The 24,955-nt window shown below is 42.6% G+C and overlaps 1 protein-coding gene across 1 annotated transcript in view; it reads right to left on the reverse strand.

Moving 5' to 3' along the window:
* Positions 1-24,955, reverse strand: part of LOC147747587 (vitellogenin-1-like) — a 1,134,322-nt gene that overhangs the window by 761,476 nt on the left and 347,891 nt on the right. Inside the window, exon 9 of the mRNA XM_086925703.1 lies at positions 8,359-8,524. Within this exon, the coding sequence (XP_086781829.1) occupies positions 8,359-8,524 (166 nt within the window). The remainder of the gene's footprint in view (positions 1-8,358; positions 8,525-24,955) is intronic.

A 24,955-nucleotide genomic window follows, 5' to 3' on the forward strand; every position in this document is an offset into this window, starting at 1 on the left:
AACTAGGGCTTCTGGTTTTATGGTATTTATTTCTATGACATTTTCAGCTGAATATATCCATATTTATTTTGCGTTAGTGTAAAAATCGAGCTGCATCAGGAATATTTCCATGTTTATTTAAATGCTTTTATTCATGTTTGAATGCCCAATAGGTTTTAACTATTTACAGTATAATACCCTAATCTTAAATCATTTGGATTGTAGAACAGCTGAACAGGTGTGCTGCTGCAGTTATTGAAGCTTCATTAGGATTTTATTTTTACCTCACCTACCTGTCAGTCAGCACGAATGATTGAGGGTACTAGGAATCGTCCAATAGAAAACCTATTTTCTCTATGCTGCAATATTTAATAATACTTAGAAACAGGTAAATGGATCATTCTCTATCTGTATTAATCAGTAAAATCTGGAAAACCGTGAGACTTAATCTTAACTTATCAAGTACCAATGCATTGCTGTTCCTGTATGCCACATACCAAAACATTGCGAAATTGTTACATACATTAAGAGTAATTTATCTGTGTCATGATAAAATTCACAAATCTTCCATGTTCAGTGGGTTTTTAGGATCAAGGAGGAATTCCCTAAATTGTGCCAGTAAGTAATGATGTTATAAAGTAATCAGTTACATTTAGTAAGCTCTCAATGCCATTTCTTAAAGTTAGTGTCACAAATTCAAACAAATTAATTGCTATTTTTAAATCTTCTGTGCTACCTGTGTGCTGCAAACTGCCTCTTTTTGCATAGCCACCCACATGTATGTGGACTAAGGCTTTTGTGTTTTTAACTCTGCGCACTTTGTCTCTGCTGTCTGGGCCTCAGTGTATGTGCTCTGACCCTTAAACATGTTAACCCTTTCCATGCTCATGACGAGCTCAGCTCGTCATGATGCACGGTTGAGCTGTGCTGATGACGAGCTGAGCTCGTCATGAAACACTGACATCCTGCATTCTTCAGCACAGGAGGGGAAAACACCTAGCAGCGAAGGTGTTAAAACTGGCCAGTATCAAATTTCATATTTAATTTTCAAAATTAGTTGATGTCAGAAAATGCACAAATGGCATATAAAGTAAAATGTCATATCTCTCATCCCCTTCTTTGGATTTGGATTTTATTCATTATAGTGTTATTTTTCCTATTTATGTTTACTTTTTTTAGAAATTCGTTCTGGGATTTCTATTGAGTTGTGCTTTGACTTCTTGACTTTTCTTTGTTTCTAAACACTTCATACATTTTCCAAAGTTAGGTCTGTCTGCTCTGTGGCATTGTTACCAGTGGTTGAGTCCAGGTTCAAATTACTGAAATTGTGTGTTTGATAGTTACAGGATTTGGAGACTTATTACTTGGGAAGAACTCACATACTTCTCAACTATGAATGAGGCCTAGGCAGAGCTCAGAGAGTTTAATTTTGTGGAATTTCGAGTAGTTGCCAAAAATGCTCTGTCAAATTCCATGGAGTTCCCAAACAGAGCAGAGTAGTGAGTGACCTGGTTCCTGACCCACAGAATCACACTCAACAAGAGACCTCCACACAGAGAGAATGCCATGAGATTTCTGCATTGGTGTGACACTTTACTGAGAGGTTGTCACACAGAGACAGCCCTGAGAGGCGTCACATATATCAATATTTCCCAGAGTGATTCAACCAATGTGGACTGGTTCTTCTGGGACCTCTTAGTCCAAGAGACCACTCTAGGGACCCCTTCCGACTCTAAGAAATGCCCTAGGTGATCTCAAAAGAGACCGCGGTGCACGCAGACTGTCATGATGGACCCAGCAAAACAGCCAGCTTAGTCTACAACCTCTGAAGAGAGGAGACCAAGAGGGGGGAGGGAAAGTGGGCATTAGAGGAGGAAAATGCATAGAAGGACGAAGCAAGGGAAGTGAAAGGCTTGTGCCACACTAGTTTTTGCCAATAATGCATTACTTTACATTCATGAGCACATGTTTGTATGATTGCTGATGAATTTAGAAACAGAACAACAGTGATACCTATGCAGTAGCTACCGGTATTGCTGACAGTACTTTCCTTGGTTCGGACCATCTTGACTCATCAGGAACACTGCGCCAACACTCAAAATACATTGCAGACACAACAGCTTCTTTAGAACTTGAGTGCAAAATGCAACTAAACGCACTCCTGCCGATGTTATGCATGTAAGAATGAGTGATTCGATCATCAATGCACACAAGTGTTTCTGGGACCTCTTACCCCACTGATGTGCTCCCTCATTGGTTTACTGTAGAGTGACTTCTATGTCTCTCTCAGTCTCCACAAATGATGCAGACTAGTGTATGGAATGCCGTCGCCTTCTTCGTGATCAAACGTGGGGCCAATTAAGGTTGAGCGCCATCAAACTCCGCAACATGGCGGTGGGTGAAGATTTTGCTAAACTCCATGCTCTAAGTGTACGGAGTAGCAAACACTTTGAAAACTCCACCGGCAGAGCAGAGTTTACCAACCAGGGTTATTATTAACTCATTTTCTTACACTATTCAAAGTCTATACTCCTAAGGATGGAGATGTGCCATGTCTAACCCTCTAATCAATGGGTTTGTTAGAACTGACATCCTTGGTGGAGTTTCCCCTGACTTTTTTTGTCTTCTGACCTCCTGTTTTGCTGGCTTTGTTTTTGCTGACTTTATGACTCTGGGCACTTTACCACTGCTAACCAGTGCTGAAGTGCATGTGTTCTCTGCTTTAATTCTGATAACATTGGATTATCAATTTGCAAATTTAACTCACATGTAAGTCCCTAGTAAAATGGGCCTGCAGCACTGATTGTGTCACCCACTTCGGTATCCCTTTCATCATGTCTCAGGTCTGGCATTGCAGAACCTGTGTGTTTGCAGTTTGAAACTGCCATATCGCTCTAGCAAGTTAACACTCCTGCCAGGCTCAAACACTCTTTTTTAATATATGTCATCCTTTAGGTAGGCTGTGGACTGCCCATGGGCAGGGTGCAGTGTATTTAAAAAGTAGGTCATGTACATTTAAGTTTTACATGTCAGTGTAGTAAAAATGGCTTACATTTGTTTTCACTACTGCAAGGCCTATCTCTCTGATAGGCTAACATTGGGCTTACCTTATTACATCTTATATGTGTAATATCCAATTAGGAAGAGATGGGACTCCCAAATGTGGTATCTTTGTAATCACACAATAACCCCAATTTATGGGAAAGCTGGATTTTACATTGCTATTCTGAAAATGCCACTTTTAGAAAGTTGGCATTTTCTTAATTTGGCCTTTTGGTGCCTTCTGCCTGTCTCTGAATACATGTCTGGTATGGGTGACAGCTGGTCTTTGTGCATCCCCTCTAGACAGGCACACACAAAGACAGCTTAGGTGTTACTGATGGGTCATTCATATCCTGATGGTCCCCCCTCGGTAGGATGGAAGGGAGGAGCTGACACTTACACCTGAATAGGCTGTGTCTTGTCCCTACACAAAGGGCTTCATACCCCCCTGTAGAGAGTCTGGAGCCAGGGCAGGAAGGTCAGGAACAGTGTGAACTTCAAATACCTCTCTTCAAAGTCTCCGCTAATTGAAAGGCACAACTGGGTATAAGTACTAGACTGCTGACATCACCAAATCACTATAGCTCAGGACCTGTGGATACACTGTCAGGAAGAAGGACTGCTGTGCTGCTGAAATAACTATCATTCTGCTGGACTCCTGCTCTGCTGTGCTGACCTGCTGCCTGCTGCCTGCTGTCCTCCTTGCCTAGGAGAGAAAAAGACTGGACCTCAATCTCTCCAACCTAGAACCAAAGTGACTCCAAGGGCTTGATGGCTTTCCTCCTATTAGACGTTCAAGGAACAACAAAGACTTCCATCAGCTAACCTACTACATCTAGACTCTGCCAACTGAGAGTCTTGCCTTGCCAAGTGGTGTCAATCCAGTCCTGGGCCCTTGGAAGTGGGTATAATGTGCTGCAACTACCAAAATCCATGGATCCCAGTTGTTGCACCTCTCTTAACTGTCACATCTCCTTTGCAATGACTTATCACAGTGGCTGCGAGGATCAAAGGACAAGCTTCACTGTCGGCGTGGCGCAACACCTGCAGCTTTTACGCATCTTCGACTTTGCGTGACTTGAACCGGATGCATCTCTTAAATCCAAAGAATTGATGAATACACATCGCCTCCTCTGCTCCTTACATTGGACCTCCATCGATGAAGTAAACAAGGTCCTTTTGCAACGGGACAAGCTTGGCACCTGTATCCAACCCACGGTTCATCATGGTCAGCCTAAACTTTTTAATTTGAGAGTCTAGCACGACCAGATAGTCCCAGTAGGCACTTTATGCTTTTATGCACTATATTTCAAGATATTAAAAACAAATCATAGCTACGATTATGCTTATTGGACTTTTATCATTTTGGTATTGTTTTTTTCTGATGTCTTTTTTGTGGCATTTTCACTGTTTTCACTGCTTTACTGTTTGAAGTGTTGCACAAATACTTTAAGCTTTGCCTCTTAAGTTAAGCCTGACTGGTCTGTGCCCAGCTACCAAAAGGTGAGCACAGGTTAAGCTATGGTGTGTATCTAACTTACCCAGATTAGGATTGTGGCTCCTACTTAGACAGGGTGCATACCTCTGCCAACCAAAAACTACAATTTCTAAAAGGGTACTATTGAATTTGGGTGTCATGTTGAGGTCATTTTCCCTCAATGTATTGTTCTGATCAATAGATGATTGCACAGAGCCAACAATAAATCTGCCCTCTAATTAAATGCATTTCTTTTTCTGTCATACATGATTTGAGAAGTTAGTGTGGGCTATTATAAAAGCAGTCATTTGGCACCAGGAGATATAGGTTTGATTTCTAATCTAGCATTTATATTGCAGTTATTTTTAAGGTTGCAGTGATAAACAAATCTGTGCATTCTGACAACTTGAACATGTTGTCCTGGATTTTATGTTTATTATGTTCATGCATGATGTAAGTAAATAAATATTGCCAATTTCATTGTTGACTCCTTATCAAATGAATCAAGTAGACCTGTCTCCAGTTTCTGCTAGTTGAACTAGAAGACCAATGTTCTAGTCATTTGTCTCCTCTTTAAAATATATTGTGTTGCAGAGCAACTTTTTTTCCCATTGCCTTACTCAATCTGCTATGTCCTTCCAAATGGGTCAACATCAATATTAAGCGCAACATATTGTGGAAAATATGATGCTTTAGGTTTATTGAAGGATTTTATACCACAATATGAACATTATGTTTATCTGATAAATGAACCTGCTCCTACAAAGCAACAAATAATTGCCTTTTGACCAATATCATAAAGTCTGTTCTTCTTTGCTTTACCTCCTGTGGATGGAAAAAAAACAACTGAGGTCTCCAGTTCAAGTGTAATCATCAGTAGCATTACCCAGTTAGAGAGATATAAGCAAACACTCACAAAAAGTCTCAGGTGGGATTAAAGCCATTTTAAACTCCTTACCTCCCATGACTTTCTAAATTGCCGCTGTCCATGTGCTGCCTCATTACCTGTGTTTGCCCAAATGCACACTATAGTGGGAATGTGTTTAACAGCACAGGGCCTAAATGGGACCTCCACTGTCAATACAGTGTGATGGTGAACACAGGGACATCATGCAAAGGATCCCACGCTGAATAGTTCAAAAGCGGCTCTGCTCAGGACTATAGAAGTGCCATCCCTATCTAACAAGTTCCAACCATGACGGCCTAGTGCTCACTGGCACTAGCAGCCAGTGAGCCTATCTTTCATGAGTATTGGTACTCTCCTCAGCAGTAGAGAAGTGCTGATACTAACAGGGATAAAAATATGAAGTGCTGGTACACAGTACCTGTGAGTACCAGCCCGATTAAAACAATGCCACTGCCCTTTTCCCTACGACCAGGCTCTTCCTGGTTCCATACCTTTAAATAAGCATGTCCTCTCCATTCGCCTCTCCTCTTTACCCAGCCTCTAAGCTTATCTCCCTTCTTCTGCTCCTCTTCCTCCCACCTTTTGCTCACTCTTTCCACAAGTATTCAATTTCCTCACTGTTTTTTCCCTACTTGTCTCCTGTTCTCCCCTCCATGCTGTACTCATCCCCTAAGTTTGCCATCTGGCCAGTATTTTGTTCTGCAGTGTGTGTGTGTGTGTGTGTGTGTGTGTGTGTGTGTGAGTGTGTGCTGTGTGTGTCTGTGTGTGTCTGTTTGGGAGTGTGTGTGTCTAGGTGTGCATGTGTCTGGGTGTACGTGTGTCTGGGTGTGCCTGTGTCTGTGTGTGTGTGTGCTCTGTGTGTGTGTGTGTCTGCCTGTGTGTCTGTCTGTATGTGTGTCTGTCTGTATGTGTGTCAGTGTGTGAGTGTCAGTGTGTTTGTGTGTGTGTGTGTGTCAGTGTATTGTGTGTGTGTGTCAGTGTGTGTGTGTGTGTGTCAGTGTGTGTGTGTGTGTGTGTGGGTGTGCATGTGTCTGGGTGTGTGTGTCTGTGTGTGTGTCTGTCCGACTGTGTGTCTGGGTGTATGGGTGTGTGTTTGTGTGTGTCTGTCTGTATGTGTCTGTCTGTGTGTGTGTCTGTCTGTATGTATGTGTGTATGTCTGTATGTGTGTGTATGTGTGTCAGTGTGTGTGTGTGTCTGTGTGTCTGTATGTGTGTCTCTGTGTGTGTGTCTATCAGTATGTGTGTCAGTGTGTGTGTGTATGTGGGTCAGGGTGTGTGTGTGTCAGTGTGTGTGTCTGGTTGTGCATGTGTCTGGGTGTGTGTGTGTCTGGGTGTGGGTGTGTGTCTGTCCGTCTGTGTGTATTGGTGTGTGTCTGTATTTGTGTGTGTCTGTCTGTATGTGTGTCAGTGTGTGTGGCGACCGGGGTTATGAATTTAAAGAAATGTGTGTTTTAAAAAAATACCATTTCTAAGACGATTCATGAATACAGAACTCAACAAATCTCACTTGCACTTCCCCAGTTCGCATATTTTGGAGCTTGGACAGAGATAAATTCTGCCACCCGCCGATTTGTGGGATTCCGTCAGAAGTCCATGTTAGAGGGTCATGCAGAGTGGTAAAAATTCTGTGGCCACACAGAATATTACTCCCACTCCTACTTTAAAAGCATCAGATGACTTGGAATGCTGGCTCTCCATCAGTATGACCGGATTAACCTTCACGAATTTTCACACCATAATGGTGTAACATCACATGTGAGTAAATATCCGCAGGTGCAAATTCACCTTTTGCTAATACAAAAAGCAAGGGGCATATTACCAAGCAATAGCGATAATTATCGCTATTGCTTGGTTAGAGACAAAAATTTACCGCTGAGCTGCAGCGATTTTTACCGCAAATAAACCTTGGTATTACCAAGGTTTATCGCAAATGCGATAAAAATCGCTGCAAATTAATGAATATCGCTGAAAAGTCTGCGATATTCATGCATTACCGAGCTAATGCTCTTAGCCATGTTATCCACCCCCCATTGGATAACATGGCTAAGAACTGCTCAGGGCAGGTGTTAGCTTTTGGAGATATTCGCGCTTAGCGCGAATATCTCCAAAAGTTGGTAATAGGAGATAGCGATGTTAGCGACTGTTTTCAGTCGCTAACATCTTGGCACGCCCACTTTGCATGTCATTAGTGATAAATATCACTGACATGCAAAGTGGGGCCCAAGATGGTTGCTATCTCCTACTAGCTGTCGCTAACTGGTGTTAGCGACAGCTAGGTAATAGGGAGATAATTTTATCTCCGCTTTCTTGGCTTTTAAAGCCAAAAAAGCGGAGATAAACCCCCTTGATAATATGCCCCCAAATCTACTTCCTCATAAAAAGCCCATCGTGCAACCAAGGTGCATAAAGGAATTTGAGAATCAAGCCTCACATATTATATAATGTTTGCATTAATAAATTATAACGAGATTGTACTGTGGTTTAAATATGCACTACTTACAGTGCCATTTTCTGGGTCATCAACATGCTATAAGGCACTTCTTACAGTGCCATTTCATGGGTCAGTAAGATGCCTAAATTGCACTCTGATGAACAGAGATACAAAGTTAAACGGTCTGACTGACAAATTGCAACATTACATTTGTAGCAAAACAACAAGGCTTCTGATTCAAAGGGAAAAAGTACAAAAGGTTTCCACGCTTACAGACTATCAAACCATTAACACTATGAAAAATCCTTAAGCTATTTTAGTTTCTTGGGCGCAGTATGTGGCTCTATACATTGCCTCTCTGGTTTTACCTCCAGGTCCCAACTCATTTTGCAGTTATTGATTCTAACTGTGTTTTTTACTGTTGTTTAAGGAATGAATAGTACATAATGCTTGATGCTTGCTTGTTATAGCTCTCTGGTTTACTGAACTGGTGGAAAAAGATTAGGTACTGTGAATGCATACCGCCGCTTCTGCCACCGCGTCGTGATCAGCTTTAATTAAATGTAAGCCCACGAGCACCGCCTGGGCTGCTTCGAATTCAGTTAGCTCGGCTCTTTCAATGTAATGTCTCAGGAACTTTAGGGCCGTAGGATTGCCAATCGCTGGAACGGCGTCCAAAATCCAACGTCTGCATAAAAAGAAAGAAACGCATTACCTTCATTGCATTTTTATTCTTGCTGAACAAAAGGTACATTCCTCAAAAATACAAAAGGGCTGTTCGGCGTTTTATCAAATATTTGAATGCGTTATTTGTTGCAATCAGAGTGACTAACTACTGTCCTGTGCTGCTTAGAACTCTAAAATTGTAAATGAGGTTACTTGAGCATTTAAAATAGTCCCGATGGATTCATAAACTTTGTCTTTTAATTGGTTTAAATGGAAAGGATTAATTAGGTGGTTAGGAAACACAGGACTGGTCTTAAATGGAACAAATTAAGAGAATTCATGCTACAAGACAGTGTGAGAAACCGACAAGAATAGGCAAGGAGGGGACTGCCAAACCTCAAAACCTGACATTTAATGCCAGATAATAGATGGATTACTTACCAATAATCTTCATTACTCTCAGGTTTTCTATCATTTATGGCTCTTAGTTCAACTTGCCCTCTTTGTAGTCATTACTAAACAAATAGTGTTATCAATCTCCACGGCAGGAAACAAAACAGGAATATTTTAATTGATTCCACTCACCCTCAGCAGTGTGCTACTCTTAGAACTGGGGGTCTCTAGTTGGCAGAGGTAGGTACCACTGTCCAAATTGGGACCCTTGCTTCTAGTCAGGTTAAGGAGGAAACTCTCTGAGATAACCACTGCTCACCCGCTAGGTAGCTTGGCACGAGCAGTCTAGGCTAGTCAGAAGGTAATGTGTAAAGTATTTGTACCAACCCTCACAGTAACAGTGAAAACACCACAAACTGACTCCACAACAGTTTTAAAAAATAAAGGTATTTAATCTAAACTACACAAGACCAAAATGACAATAATCCAACATACACAGTTCAAGAATATGGTTTCAACAGAGTTCTTAAGGTTGCGATAAAAGTTCTTTAGGTTGCGATAGAATAATCCACTGTTGCGTAAAAAGTTCACAGATGCGTCACGTTTAGCCAACAGTACCTTTAGTTTCGACAAAGTTCCAAAAGCAGAAGCTGGTGCGGTGGAAAACAAGTGATGCATTGCTCCTGAGACCCTGGGGAGGCGGGCGTGTTGCAACAAATCTGGTCTGTATGGGGAGGGAGGCCTCTTGTCTGGATTCCAGTGCGTAGGTTCTGTAGGAAGTTTGTTCTCACAAAGGCACGATGCGACGATCTTTGGAGTTGCGACGATCTCCGGGGCGACGATGCGCGAACCAGCGGTGATCTCTCTCTCGCAGCTCCTCGATGCGATGGCTTCGGCGATGATACTCGCAGCGGTGTGATGCGGTCCGCAAGCAAGCTGTGCAGCGATCTCACCCAGCGACAACAATCTCTGCGATGACACTCACAGCGATGTTAGACTTCCCACACCGGTCTGGTGCATCCCGCAAATGAAGGATGCAACGGCTTTGACAGCGGCAACAGGCGCTGCGACGATCTCAGCCTTCGTCGCGGCGGGAATTTCCTCGCACTGTTGAGGATGCGCTCCACAGCGAGCGATGCGATTACTTTTCTGTAGCAAAGTCTTAACAGCTTAGTTTCCATCTTCCCAGCACAGGTACAACTTCCAGAGGCACCACACATGGGCCACGCACTCCAGGAAGGACAGAGCTCTCTCAGTAGAGCTCAGAGGAAGCTGGGGGTGAAGTCCTTTTGTTCCTGGGACTTTAAAACAGGGAGCCAGCTCTTTCTCAGGCTCTTGGAGATTCCTTCAAGTAAGGGGACAGAGCACACAGCAAAGTCCGTCCCCTCTCCTTGGCAGCAAAGCAACAGCAGGGCAATCCAGCAGAGCAACAGCTGGACAATCTTCCATCTTCAGTTTGGAGTTTCTCCTTGGCAGAGGCTCCTTCTTGATTAAAGGATGATCTAATTTTCTGTTGTCAGGGGTCCTGTACTTATACCCCTAAAAGTCTTTGTTCTCTTTGTGCAAGTGGGCCCTGAGCCCGGTCTGAACCAGTTATGGGTGTTTCTTGAGCACTTTGTTTTCCTGGCTTCTCCTTTCCTTTCAGAGTGAAGGGCAGGGCCGTCAGCCGCCGAGCAGGAGGTGGAGCCAGCATTGTGGAAGGCAGGCACAGCCCTATTCTGGCCCAGGTGCTATCTCCTCCCACCACTCAAGTTGCAAATGCAGTCATTCAGCCTAGGGCTCTACGCAGCCAGCCTCCTGGGGAATCCCCAGCTCCAGTCACTCTCAAACCAGACAGTCAATACACAAACAGGCCAAGGCACACAGAAGGGTCAGACAAGAGAACAGCAACTTTGTAAAAGTGCTGTTCTCAAACACAGGATTTAAAAACAACCTTATGTCCCATCTTGTTCCTATGGGAAGAAATGCTGGTAGCCACTGTAGCCAGCATCCCCCATGTTAACCTATGAAGCAAGATAGCCTTACAATAGTGAAAAACGAAAATGGTTGCAATTCACTACCAGAGCAGGTCACCTGCACCAGTACATGCTCTACCTTTCACAAACACTGCACCCTGCCCAGGGGGGTACCTTGGGCCTTCCATAGGGGTGACCAATGTGCACAAAAAAGGAAGGGTTAGGCCTGGTCAGTGTGGACACTGACCAGGAGGACATGGCAGTTCACAGACTGCACACAGGCACTGCGGTGGCAGGCCTGAGACACCATTTTAGGGCTACTCATGTGGGTGGCACAATCAGTGCTGCAGGCCCACTAGTAGCATTTGTCATCACCAGCCCTGGCACACCCAGTGCACTTTACTAGGGACTTCTTGGTGATACAAATATGCCAATCATGTATATCCAACCATATTAACAATTTACACAGGGAGCACTTACACTCTGGCACTGATCAGCAGTGGCAGAGTGTCCAAAGCATCTAAACCAGCAAAAACGAAATCCAGCACAGCATCAAAAATACAGGAGGTAGAGGCCAAAAAGACAGGGGAAACCATGCCAAAGATGCCAGGTCTAACAGCTACAATAAGGAAGTATTCTCCCAGCACGTCCTGTATTCCAAAGCCTTGTCAAAGCCCGGGCCCAGAGAAGGTGGGCAGGTCATGATGACCAGGATGAGGATGATTCGGAATAAGAGGATTGAGGATTACTAGCAGTGGCGTCACTAGGGGGTGCGGACCGCACAGCGCGACACCCCATCACATGGGGTGACACGTGCCAACTTTAACAAGCCTTATATTTAAAAGGGCGGGAGAGGTGGTGGAGGAGCCGGTTGTTCAGCAAATTGTTACCAATTTAGTACTACAGGCTGAGAGTTCTGATGCAATACATTCTGATTTTGAGGGGGACATAAATACAACATCTACGGAGCAGGCTATTAGTCCTGTGAATAATCAATACTTTCTTAGGAGTAGAGTCACTACTCATTCAAAGATAGTAACTAATTTAGCCCCACTAATATCTAGAAGAGGTCGTAGAGGTAAAAAAGCAGCCAAAGGGGGGAGCGCGGTATATAACCAAGGGAGGTTAATTTCAGAGAAGTCTAATTTGTTCTCTGCCCCAATACTGGACGCTTCTCAGATAACCGAGCAGGAGGTTCGAGACAATAATGCGGAGATATCCACTAGGACCCCAAGCACTAGTGGAAGCATAAAAAAGTCGCTTTCCAAGTCCTCAACATACCTTTCAGTAGAACCTAAACCCAAACGATCCAAGAGGTCTAAGGCAAAAAAATCAGTCCTAGATCCTGGTACTAAGATAACACCCTCTCTGCGCTCTTATTTCAAGGCAATTCCCCAGGTCTTGAACCTTGCACATTCCTCTACAGTAACTCCTCCTGACGTAATCTTTAGTCCAACATTAGTCAGAACTGTTACTGTTACTGTTTCGGTTCCTCCAGTCACTGAAAGCATACAAGTAGGTGACAATGTCACTATTAATGCCCCAAAACCCAATATGAGTAACACAGGACAAGTAGACCCTGCCCTTTCTGTAAGCAGTAACAGTCTTGAAACAAATGGAAACCAAACCTCTAAATCAGATAATATATCTCAGGAACTTGAAGTCCACCTGACTTCGGATCAGTACACTCAAGACAATATACAACAATTAAGTCAACTTTCCAAAATTCTAAGTTCCGAAGAGCAATTGCAATCAGAAGCTGCTGTCTCTACTTCACCTTCAGACCTCTCCGCATTATTAACTATGATTACAAATCTGACAGTTGATATCAAACGTGGATTTGAGGAGTCATCTAAAATCCAAAGAGAGATAAGGTCCTACTGCGAGTCATAAGACAGTAAAATTGATGGGTTATACTCAAGGACGGGAGCCTTGGAAGAGACAACGGCAGTAATGTCCATAGAACTTGACAACGCCAAAGAGGAGATATTGAAGCTTAAAAAAGTAGACACTACATTGGCGGAAAGTATAGAGCATTTGGAAAATAATGCGAGGCGGTGTAATATCCGCATCCTAAATATACCAGAAACAAATGAAGGCACCGGCATTAAGACATACATTATCCGAATCCTAATTTAAACCTTAAATCTAAAACACACAGAGGAGGAGCTTAATCAGGACATACAGCGCATTCACATGGATCCATTCAGGCGCAATCCGCAATGTACAAAGCCCCGTAAGATACTAGTGAATTTTCACACATTTCAACTCAAGGATCATATCTTAAACTTAGCTTTAAAACAAAAATCCTTGGAAGGCGACGGCTTTTCTTTTCAAGTGCGTTCAGACTTGTCACGGGCGACCCTGGATAGACAATGGGAACTGGGTCGGAGGATGGAGGCATTCAGGAATCTAGGTGCATCTGTCCTGCTGAACTTCCCTGCAGCTCTTAAGATCATGCTAAACAACAAAATGTACAACGTCCACACTGTACAAGCAGCAGATGAACTATTGCTAACTTTAGGAGCCTCTAAAAAGTAATTCCAGCTGCTTTTATGCAATCAAGCTCATAGAGTGTAGAGTGTATAGTGCATAATGCTTACTTTTGAGTGACTGCATAAAAAATCTTAACTTAAAAAGATCCTCCCTAGTAGAAGGAAAAGTGAAGGTAAATTTAACAGCTTAATTCAGGAAAGAAGGAAAAAAGGGAAAGGGTGATCACTATCACGAAAATTATCATTAATAAAGAAAAGAAAAAAAGGAAAAAGGAAAAAAAATCGGCAAAAAAACAACAACAAAAAACACACATATTACATATTAAAATTCACAAAAAGTAGGAGTGTATGAACTCCTCTCTACTTGCACAAAACCACATAACACATATAGACACCACTATAAGTTACCTATCTAGTTAAAACTTTGCACTGTGCACTGTGGTTCATTAGATTTAGGCATTTTTGGCCCTCTAATATCCCAATTTAAGAACATCCCGCCTGAGCCTAGATAGAGTATCAGGGGTATTACAAACAGGACCCTTTCCGGTTGGATAATCAAGGGTTCCTCAGGGGTGGGGGGGAGGTGGTTACAAGGGAAGGGGTTAGGGGAATAAAAAATAAAATGTTTCTCATTTATAAAATGGCGGCTGAAAATTTCATAAACAAAAAATGGGCGAATCATACGTATTTTAGCAACATTAGGGAGAAAGTATTGGCAGGACTCTTAACTAGTTTCAGTAGAAACGTAAAGTATGAATACCTTTAAGATTCTCTTCTGGAATGTCAATGGCCTGCGCACCAAACCTAGAGCCAGCACAATAGTACAATATATCCATGACTTTCGTGCCCAGGTCATCATTCTCCAGGAGACACACCTGGTTGAAGGGGAAATATTAGATTTGGTAAAAAAGAACAGATGGATAGACCTATCAGTCTCTACTTCACAGACAGTTAATACAAGAGGGGTGGCCATACTATTTAAAAAAACCATTACTACAAAGCTCTTGAAACAAAAGGTCGATCCTCACGGTAAATGGGCAATCGCGACTGTTATGATTGGAGGGTCAAGTATTACACTGGCTGGCTATTGTGGGCCTAACTGCGATGACCCATCTGTCCTGGCCACGTTGTTCTCCGAATTATTACATTTTCCAGAACCCATGATAATAGCGGGTGACTTTAACATCGTGCTTGATCCAAAGTTGGACAAATCCACCTCTAGCAGACAACAGGTACATTCTAAATCGAGAGATCTTCTAATTAAAAATATGCATCAATATGGATTTATTGATATTCGGAGGGCAAGGTCGGGTCTGAAATCTGGTTGTTCTTTTAGAAACTATAAGTACCGTCATAGATCAAGGATCGAGTTTATATTGGTTAACAAGTCTCTGGAAAAGTCAGTAAGGGATATAACCTATTTACCCTCACACCTGTCCGATCACTCGGCAGTACAGTTGAACCTTGAACTCCAGTCCCAATACGTGACAAGGTCATGGACAATCGGCAGATCTTTTCTTACTTCTCCTGAGGATCTGGATTACTTAAAGGTGGAGACGCAGGAATTCTTTAAAATTAACATTGGTACGGCGACATCTAGTTTAGTATGGGATGCTTTTAAATGCTCTTTGAGAGGGATCATCAAGAATAAAACATTATATCGTAAGAAACAAGTCACCCAAGAGGTTACATTGATAGAGGCCAACATACTAAAAGCTCAATCAGATTTAGAAAACTTAAATAACTGTCCAGATCATGTTATACAGACTAAACAGGAGGAGCTTATGAAACTTAAAGGACAAATGGCTTCTCTATTAAATCAGCGTATTTTGCAGAGGTGGGAAGCTAGTAAACTAGCTAATTTTGAATTCGGCGAAGGGGCAGGCAAATTATTAGCCTGGAAGTCCAGAACAGACCAAACACGCAATAACATTGGCTCTATAATATCGGATTCTGGTACAGCATCTTTGGATCTTGAAATAAGGGCAGCTTTCAAAGATTTTTTCCAGGCAATTTATAGAGAGGATAATAACATTACCTCTATTGATGTAGAAAATTGGCTTAACAAAATTACCCTACTGGTACTCTCTAAAGAACAGGCGAATCTATTAGACCACCCAATTACGGTGGAGGAGGTATTATCAGCAATATCAAATACCAAATCTGGTAAGGCAGCAGGCCCAGATGGTCTTCCGGTCGAGATCTATAAATATATTGCACCCGACATCGCCCCTTTTCTTACCATGCTATTTAACCGGATACTGGTAGCAGGAGATCTACCACCCACATTGTGGAGCAAAGCTTCCATTACGTTAATTTTGAAACCAGGCAAACTAGCTATGGCCTGTGGTTCATATCGCCCAATTTCAGATCTCAAAGCGGACTATAAGATTTTTGCATCTATACTAGCCAAACGATTGGGACAGGTAGCTCCCTTAATCCTACATCCTAACCAAAAGGGTTTCGTAAAGGGCTGTCAACTATACAAGTTAATCTATGACCTTATAGGTGCAATAGACATGGCAACTACTTCATCACTGCCCTTGGCCATTCTCACCTTAGACGCAGCCAAGGCCTTCGACAGGGTTAATTGGAAATACCTGTCGGGGGCCATGAACAAATTTGGGGTGGGCCGAGCTTTTCGTAGAGCGGTGGAACTACTGTACCACGAACCTTCAGCCTCGGTCTTGGTTAATGGTGGACTGTCGGAACCTTTTTCTATTACAAGAGGCACCCGGCAGGATTGTCCGCTTTCGCCCTTACTCTTTGACATCTATATGGAGCCATTCGCCCAATTGATTCGTGAAGATATTAACATCACTCCATTTAGTCACAGAGATTGGGAAAAAAAAGTATCTCTATAAGCTGACGATCTCATGACCTCGTCTACCTCAGGCGGTCTACATAATCAGACAGCCCCGGGTTACACTTATTTTTAATATTGGTATGTTAGGCACACAGAGAATAAAGTTTGTTTAGTGCTCTTTCTGGACCAATTTTAATACACCCCTTTCTTGGTTTCTTCACTTCCACACACTTTCTAACACTGCACACCCCAGTCCCATTGTTGGCCACTCACAACATCGAGAGGCACACCACACCGTCATTGCCTACATCTGTTGAGGAACCCCCTTACCACCGGGTTGACCTCTGAATGTGGCACCGATCTTCTCAGACGGGTGGTACGGATAAAATCCCAAATGATGAAGGGCGGATCCGTTTGGTGACTGATGGGTACTTTCCTCATCCTGTTGAGAGCCTTCTGTGACGCATCTCTCTAGAGGTCAGGGATAGGTTGGCTTTTCTTTTTTCTCTGGGCACATTTCTTGAGACCCTCTGGTACCATTGTTGTTTATAGATCTCATGATCCTAACATCTGATATCAAAGCAGCGTTTCTATCAGTTATTAATCTGGCACAAGAATTCGGCAATATTTCTGGCTACGAATTTAATGCCACAAAGACCAAAATTATGACATGGAATATCATTAATACGCTACTTCCAGTACAACCTTGTGATAGTATGAGATATCTGGGTATAAAAATCTTAAAAGATATCAATCAGATCGCCCACACAAATTTCACTCAGGTAGCCAAAGACTGCAGGAACTTAATGAATTCTTGGAGACATCTTCCATTGACTCTCTTAGGTCAATCAAATTTGGTCAAGATGTCCATTTTACCCAAGTTGACCTTTATTTTCAATAGCTTACCACTTTACTTTGAAAAGAAAATGATAGCAAAGATGCAGAGTGACATCACCTCATTTATATGGAGAAACAAGATAGCAAGAATCTCTTGGAATAAATTAAGGCGTCGCAGGGAGAAGGGCCCTGATATTCAAATTTATGCCTGGGCATTTCAGATGACACATGCCCGAATCTTATTTAAAACTCCAGCTGGCCAGGGTATCGGCCTTATGTTTTCAACACTTCTAAAATGTGAAGGTTTAAATCAGGTGGGCTTTTTGTTTAAGTTTGGAGATTCAAAATTTTTCAAGAAGATTAAGTTGAAAATACTACAGGGCTTAGCAAGAACTTGGTATAATCTTAGAACAACTACCAAAATAGGGTACTATTCAAATGGTTCTCCTATATGGGATCTTCCGGACCCACCTGAGTGGACTAAAGATGCATTGATAAGCCCACTAAAAGAAGCTGGGATCATAACTTGGGGAGATCTCTTTTTGAAGGGGAAATGCTCTCCTGGGAGCATCTAGCGAGAAAGGCAGGCCCCAATTTATCAAGACTTAAATTCCTCCAGATCTCTAGTTGGGCGACTGCACGAAATCTAGACACCACTCGTCGTCCAAAAGGATTACTGGGAGGCAGTAGTCAACTAGAATCTTCCCTACTTGACAATACCCTAAAAACTAAAGAGGTTTCCCATTTCTATAACCTAATCCTAGAGAAAATAGACGGAGTATTCCACCTTCCAGATCAACTTTGGGGTTCTCTTCTGCCGACATTAAATATAAATGAACTATGGGAGATATCTTTCACTGTGTCATGGGATATTGTCAAACCAGCTTGGCTGCGAAGAAACCACTTTTTTACCCTTCACAGGGCTTACTATTCTCCTCAAAGGTTGTCCAAATTTTCATCCGGTACACCAGTACCATGCCCCCGGTGTGGTCTAGTTGCTGCCTCTGACGCACATATGTTCTATGATTGCCCACAGCTAACGTCTTATTGGCAATCAATAAGCAACAAACTAACATCTTCTACAGGCACCCCTGTCAATATAGACCTAGGCCTGGCAATTCTTGGAGTGCAGGATAAAAAACGCACTACAAATAACAATCTTTTGTTTTATTCAATTTTGGTAGTTCGACGTGAGATTTGTAGGCGTTGGAAAGAGGCCTCCCCCCCGACATTACAAGATTGGAGCTCCTCTATGCTTTCCATATCGAAACTTGATCTTTCCAGAGGAGGAAAACCAGAAAAAAGAGCTTTCTGTTTGATACTCGACTACTCTCAATAATTAGAAACTGGGTTTTTTTTTTTGTTCCCCCCAGTTCCAATGATTATGAAGCCATGTCGTACTCCTTTCGCTTGTTCATGTCTGTCCTTCATATTTAAGGTCAATTTGTGGTACAAGCAGTGGTGTAATCTGGCTAATGGCAAGTTCCGTCTTAAGAGTACTTAAGTGTCTGTGACTAAGGGTGAAACCGACTTGGCTGTAGGGTCCTGGCACTCCTCCATAACGATTGACCCCTACCAGTCCTGTACGTCAATTTTCTCCAGGTCACACTTTTTTCGAGCCCACGGTACTGATGGGCCAGCCATGGTTGAGATGAGGAACAAAAAAAAAAAAAAAAAAAGCCCTATATTTGGAAATCCCTTTCAGCCGATGCATCGTAATTCTGTTATCTGTTTTGCTGTGCATCACTAATGTTCCCCTTATTCTTTCATCTCAGTCAAATTCGGTATTAAAGGAGAAGGGGACCGCCTTTATTGAGTAGTTAAAAACAGCAAGGCATCACATACACTGATGTAAATTACTGAAATGGGTAAGCAAATACCTATATGGGAATGATAGCATTGGCTGCTGTTTAGGTGTATTGAACCACATTTAACCAGGATGCAGAAACTGGATGAAACAATAAATGTACGTTTTTATTAAATTGACTTCTAAGGTGTGAAACGGTAACTGTCAACTAGCCGATTTATATATGTTATTTCTCTTTTAAACTGACAGGCTTGAAATTGTGAAGTTATTCTGAAATTCAAACCTTGAGGAAAGTTCCCGTCATATTGCTAGCTGTGTTTAGAACGAATAGGCTACATTTGGACTTTACCACTGGGCAGCAACGTTTTAGAAACTCAGCCGAAAGCGAGTAAATGCGAACATTTTACACGCCTTGACTCATTTGAAATTGTCTGGAGGAAGACGCTACTGAGAGCAGCACGCGTCTTCCCGCATGCACGTTTTGTCTGCAGCCTGTCACTCTAAAAGAACCTGATTCATTCTTACAGTACAACAGGGTATCAAGATAAGTAAGTAACATTCTTAGCTACATATGTCTGTTTTATGTCAGCATAAGTATGGCGCAAATCACACTGTATGTCAGTGTCACTGTGTTATCCTGCAACAACATAAATTACATGGCCACATATAACTGCGCGGGACAATGACAGGGCTAGGCATTGGCGCCCCTATACCACTGAGGATGTTTGTGGCGGCGAGTGTGATGTCATATGGGAAAACACAGGCAATCCTGGTATATAGGTGTGCGTGTGGGCTGGGGAGAGGGGGGGCGTAAAGCTGCTTCTCATCTTAACTTCCACAATACATGAAAGGAAGAAGCCCACTCTCTCTTAAAAGTCACTTCAGTTGCGCAGAGAGCAAGGTGTCACCTTTGGACGCGAATAACACCTTTCCCATATGAGACTATTTACAATTTTGAACGTATACTTAGATGATGGTAGGCGCAATACAGGTGTTTTATGTAACAAGTCCTAATAAAGTTTTTGTTGTGTCATGCGAAACCGGAGTGCCAATAGTTAACAGTCCGCTAAGATGTAGAGATGCAGGTCATATGACCCTGCGTTCACGTATTGACGTAGGAGAACTGAGGAGGCATTTAAGGCGCTAACATAGCGAGATGGCATTTAATTGCACGAAAGGCAGAAATTGAAGTTTTGAGACACCCCTGGTTCCCTGCATGATGTAGGTTCGGGATGAGGAACACTGTCATGGGGGAATTTTTCATAGATCCTAAAAGGTGAAAGTGAAGTAGTGTGGGTGGTTAGTCTGAGTAAGGGGCTAGAATAGAGGAAGGTAGTAATCGAGGCTCATCAATTGTAAGCAAATACAATAAAGGAAGCAAGGATGTTTCGGCTTTTCCACAATGATATCTAATATGGCCAGTCGGACTACGGGGCTAAAATAGAGAAAGTTAGTAACCAAGCCTTTGTAATTCTGAACGAAAGATAACATATGCAGTGAAGATGTCTCGACTTTTACTTGAAAAGATAATATTCCGGCTTTTACCTTGTAGCTGAATGAAAGGGCCTTAATACAAGAAGGACCCATTGAAAAACAGGCACAAAAATAAGTAAGTCACCCTTCATCTTATTACACGTTCGTGCTAATAGAAACGAAAGTTTGTCAGATTACTCCATTATGTTTTATCCAATTGGTTTAGATTTTACTACGGCCATTCCGCGTGGTGCAGGAAGGGTAACCAGTCAGGTGGCAAACCGAATTAGTTGACTGAAGGTGGGTGCAAGTGAATATAAAATTGAGGCTACAACTATTAGAATTAAGAAGCCACGATTGAGTACATTGCCTTATATGTGCTACTGTCTAATTGATACAGGAAAGCGATCAGTCCATGGCAACTGATTGAAGATTCCCTACAGTTATACCTGTAGCTCATTCCCCCATTACAAAAAGGGTGTAAATGTAAGTAGGCTGGTATTATCAATATTATTCATATAAATAGAGCTGGTTGTGAACTATAGGCATGCATCCCGTTATTTGGAACTGGCGGTCTTGGAGGAGGTCCATCATGGGGTAAGTCGTGAGGGGGTGACACCATGAGTTACCACACTGGGTGACACCAACCCTAGTGATGCCACTAATTACTAGTATGTAATCTGGGCATTGAGTCTACACCCGTCGTCCTCATCCTAGTCATCACTAAATGAGGTTTACCAAAGCCAACGCAACCTTTGACAGAATAAACTCATGACACCAAACAATGATAAATCTGGTGATTTAGTAGCAAATTGTTAGTGATCAACATTTCAAAGTAAACACAAAGTCAACATTCATGGTTTCACAGATTGTAACATTTCAAAATCAAAGTTTTTTGTGAAGATTATGAAGTTTTTGTTGCCTGTAATTTCCAATGAAAAGTAAGCTCCAAGTCCCATGTACTAGACCTACAAATCTCTTCCACAGAAACCCCTAGGAATGTACACAAGAAGCAGCCACACTCCTAGAAATCACCCTTGAACAATGCTTGGAGCATAATCATCCAATGTAGAATATGCAAAGAAATCGTTTCTTTTATCCATCTCAGAAACTCATTTTAGGAGCATTCTTTCCTTTGCCAGAAAGGCCAAAGGTAACAAATAGAATGTTTTTTTCCTTATATCGTTAGATCTGCCAAGATAAACAGGTAATGCTTGCTTAACATTCAATCAAGTTAGTAAACTTTCTTCATCAGATGAGAAAGTAGGAAAGAAAACAGGGGGACTAACCTCTTCAGAAGCATACAACTTTGATGAACTTCAGTCAGAAAAGAAGTATCAGGTCTGAAAATTAGAGCATCAACAAAAAATATAAAAAAAGGGCAGATAACTAACACTGGGCGGCCAACTACGCTACGTTTGCGTAGTTTGTGTAGTTTGTGCTACTTTGCGCTACGCGAATTGCGCGTAGCGTAGTTGGCATTTTTTGCTCACTTGCGGTCCTCGAGGTCATGTTGGCGACCGCGAGCGAGCAAAATGACATCCTGTGGTTCTGTAATTCTCAAACCTGACTGCATTTTAATCTTGCCCTCACCTAGGCCAATGAAGTAGGCCCAACGAACAAGTGGCTTTGCCTTCTGAGTTCGTGCATATATTAATTTGGGTTTCTCTGACTCTGAATGAACTGCAGAGAGAGTAACCCTTTTCACCTGAAACTGACCTTTTGCAAAACCAGTTTCACTAGTTGGTCTTTGTCTGAGTTTTTCAATCACTGTTCAGGACCTCGTTAATCTTTAGTTTCCTTGCGCATATCCTATCTTAAACAATATCTAAATGGTTTCTTTTCTTAAGACTTTCTTTTCTGAAACATGGGTTTTTGCCATGTGTTGTGACTGCCATCTGGTGTTACTTTTTATGTAGGCCTCAGAAGTTAGTCTGTGAGCACAGCAGTCTGACCTATTGTGAATCATATATATATATACATTAACCAAGGATTTCTTTGTGCACTGGAGTTAATTTCAGAAGCTGGGCTTTCACCTAGGAATTGCCCCTGCCAGGCCAACTTCCCTGCAAGATCGTTATTTACTTTCCCAATCATCATTCAAGAGATTTGTTAACTTTTAAGTTTCTTTACGTCTCTGTTATCCTGCACATTATCTGAAACTACTTTTCTTGACTGTTTCTTCATTTCATGGGTTACGCTTTCAATTAAGGGTTTGTGCGGGCCTTCCAGATTATTATTTAGATATGCCTAAATATTAACTTGTGGGTTGGGACACTGTAAAATGAGCTTCACTGTATGATGCTGTGTGATGTCATGTATTTTCTATCGGTTGAATTTTGGTGCAGGGGCGTGCATTTTAAATGTACCTTTTTGTGTATAAATAGGGATGTCTCGCCTTAGTAAAATTGAGCAGTTTCTTGAGTTGTACACCGTGTTGTATTGCTGGGATTTCTGCTACTAGCTGGCTAATAAATTTGATCTTTGACGCCACCCAGAAGTATTCCGTGTCTCTGTAAACAAGGCAAGGGAACCTAGAGGACTTCGGGCGTGTACCTGACGCCGCTGGGTACTTGAAAACCCGGTTCTTCGGTTGGCACGGCCAACGCGGGCTGACTTCAGTGGTACCGGTCCAAGCCCGAAGATTGCGGGGAGCCACGTGAGGAAATTCTGGAGGAGGGCCCCCACTTCATCGACCCCTGCATGTCGACGTGGACCAAAGGACTTTTCTGCGAGGCTTCCCGCTTTCCAACTGCTGCGAAGGACTGCTGCCCTGACTGTTGCCTTGTCTTGGACCCTCCGATTGATGTTTGTAAAGCGAGACGATAGACGGTCTTCTGGTGGCGTGACAGATATTTGGTTAAGTATAAGTGGGTCGCTCCAACGACTTTGTTTGATTCCTTGGTTTTGATTTGGTTGCTGCAGTTCCCAAAGCCGAAGGGCTTGTATATTTACGAGTGTATCATTTTTTGATTCCCTTTGAAGTTTGAAACCAGACTAGTGAGCAAGATGCCTGGTCTTGGTAAATGTTGTAATTGGTTTGTTTGTGGTAGTAACAGGGATTCCCGATTGGAGGATTCATGTCCGATACCTCTGGTTGGAACTCCGACTTATGAACTTTACTCAAAACACGGAGTGGGCCCTAATACCTATAACGAAGTATGGGTCCGCTACACTAAAAAAGATGGTGTTTTGCAATGGGCCCCACATGGTAGTTTTGAAACAGAGATTTTAGACAATCTAGAAGTTAAGCTATTTAAGAAGAAAGCCCGGCCGGCAATGTTTGACTCTTTCCGCCTTTTGCGTAAGGAAGCCAAACAGAGAGAAATTAAGCAAGCAAAGAGAGATAGGAAAGATAAAAATATGTCAGTACTACAAGCTGCTAGACAGTTTAAGGAAGATGGAGAAGAGCGTGCAAGTGAAGTCTTAGATAGACAGCGTTGCATGGCCATAGATAAATGTTATCTGGCCTTGCCGTCTTCTCCTCCGAAAGTGATGGAAGACCCTGAAAAAGATCCTTTGTTCTCTCATTTACTGAGATTGCCTCCTCCCTATGTGCAGGGTGCTACTGCGCCTCTATTACCCCCGGTTGTTCCACCCTTTGTTGTTCAACCTCCTGCTGTTGTTCAGCCACCCGGTGCTCCACAGATGGTTTTGCCTTCTCCTGCGCAACCCATTCTAGGGTCGCCAGCCTTGCTATCAGCTTTGCCTCAAACTCCTTTGCCTTCTGCTTCTGCATCTTCGACTTCTACTGTTCTTGTCCCTACACCTTCTTTGCCTCGAAATACTTATTCTCCTGTTCTTATGTCTGCTTCTTCCCCTTCTGCTCAAAAAAGAATGACCGAGACTGTTGTTAATTTGTTGTCACCATTGTTTGGGTCACTCAATATGACTACTGTTTCGGAACGTAAGCAGAGTCGTAGTCAGCTTCCTAGTTCTGAAGAACGGACAGTGTTGGATTTGTTGGCTCGTAGGTGGATTTTAAATGCTTCGAGGTATAATTTGCCAGCAGTTATGGATGTTTTCTTTAAGTGGGAACCGCCTAAGCAAAGGTATGTTTTTGATGTAATGTGTACTTTTCTGCGTCAGGAATGGGAAGATAATGAGTTGGGTCCGATTCCGCAGGATGTGCTCGATGTTCAGTCAGATTTTGCTAAAGGGATGATTGTGGAATCTGATGTTACAGATGCCGTAGAGACGATACTTGCTTTCAGATCTAGGCTTTTGCCTCAGACATTGTATGAACCTGATTCCTCTGTTAGGAGGAAAGTGAAACAGTACCCTATGAGAGAAGGTCCTCCGGTATGGAAAGAAGCAGTTCAGGCTAATGTAAATCAGGGTATTCAGGCCGCTTCGGCTCATTTTCAGCGAGTATGGGTACATGTCCCTTGGAAGAGAGCAGAGGTCTTGGCTCTTAAGCAGACCTTACCTGACCCTCGTAAGAATCCTGCTGGTTATTACAAGGAGTTGTCCCAGACAGTTGAAGCGTGCATTATGAATTTAGCTGACATCGATATGTTGATGGGTAATGTAGTCCCTCAACCCTTGTGGGCGAAGATTCGTCATGAGAATCATGCTGCTGAATTAGGTGATACCTGGGCGAATATTGTTGCTGCAGATGGTAGACAGGAGGGAGGTGCTAAACCTGAACCTCTAGTTTCAGAATTATCAGGTAGAATTATTAATC

Source organism: Lissotriton vulgaris, chromosome 1_1 (genome assembly GCF_964263255.1).
Source record: "Lissotriton vulgaris chromosome 1_1, aLisVul1.2, whole genome shotgun sequence".
NCBI lineage: Eukaryota > Metazoa > Chordata > Amphibia > Caudata > Salamandridae > Lissotriton > Lissotriton vulgaris.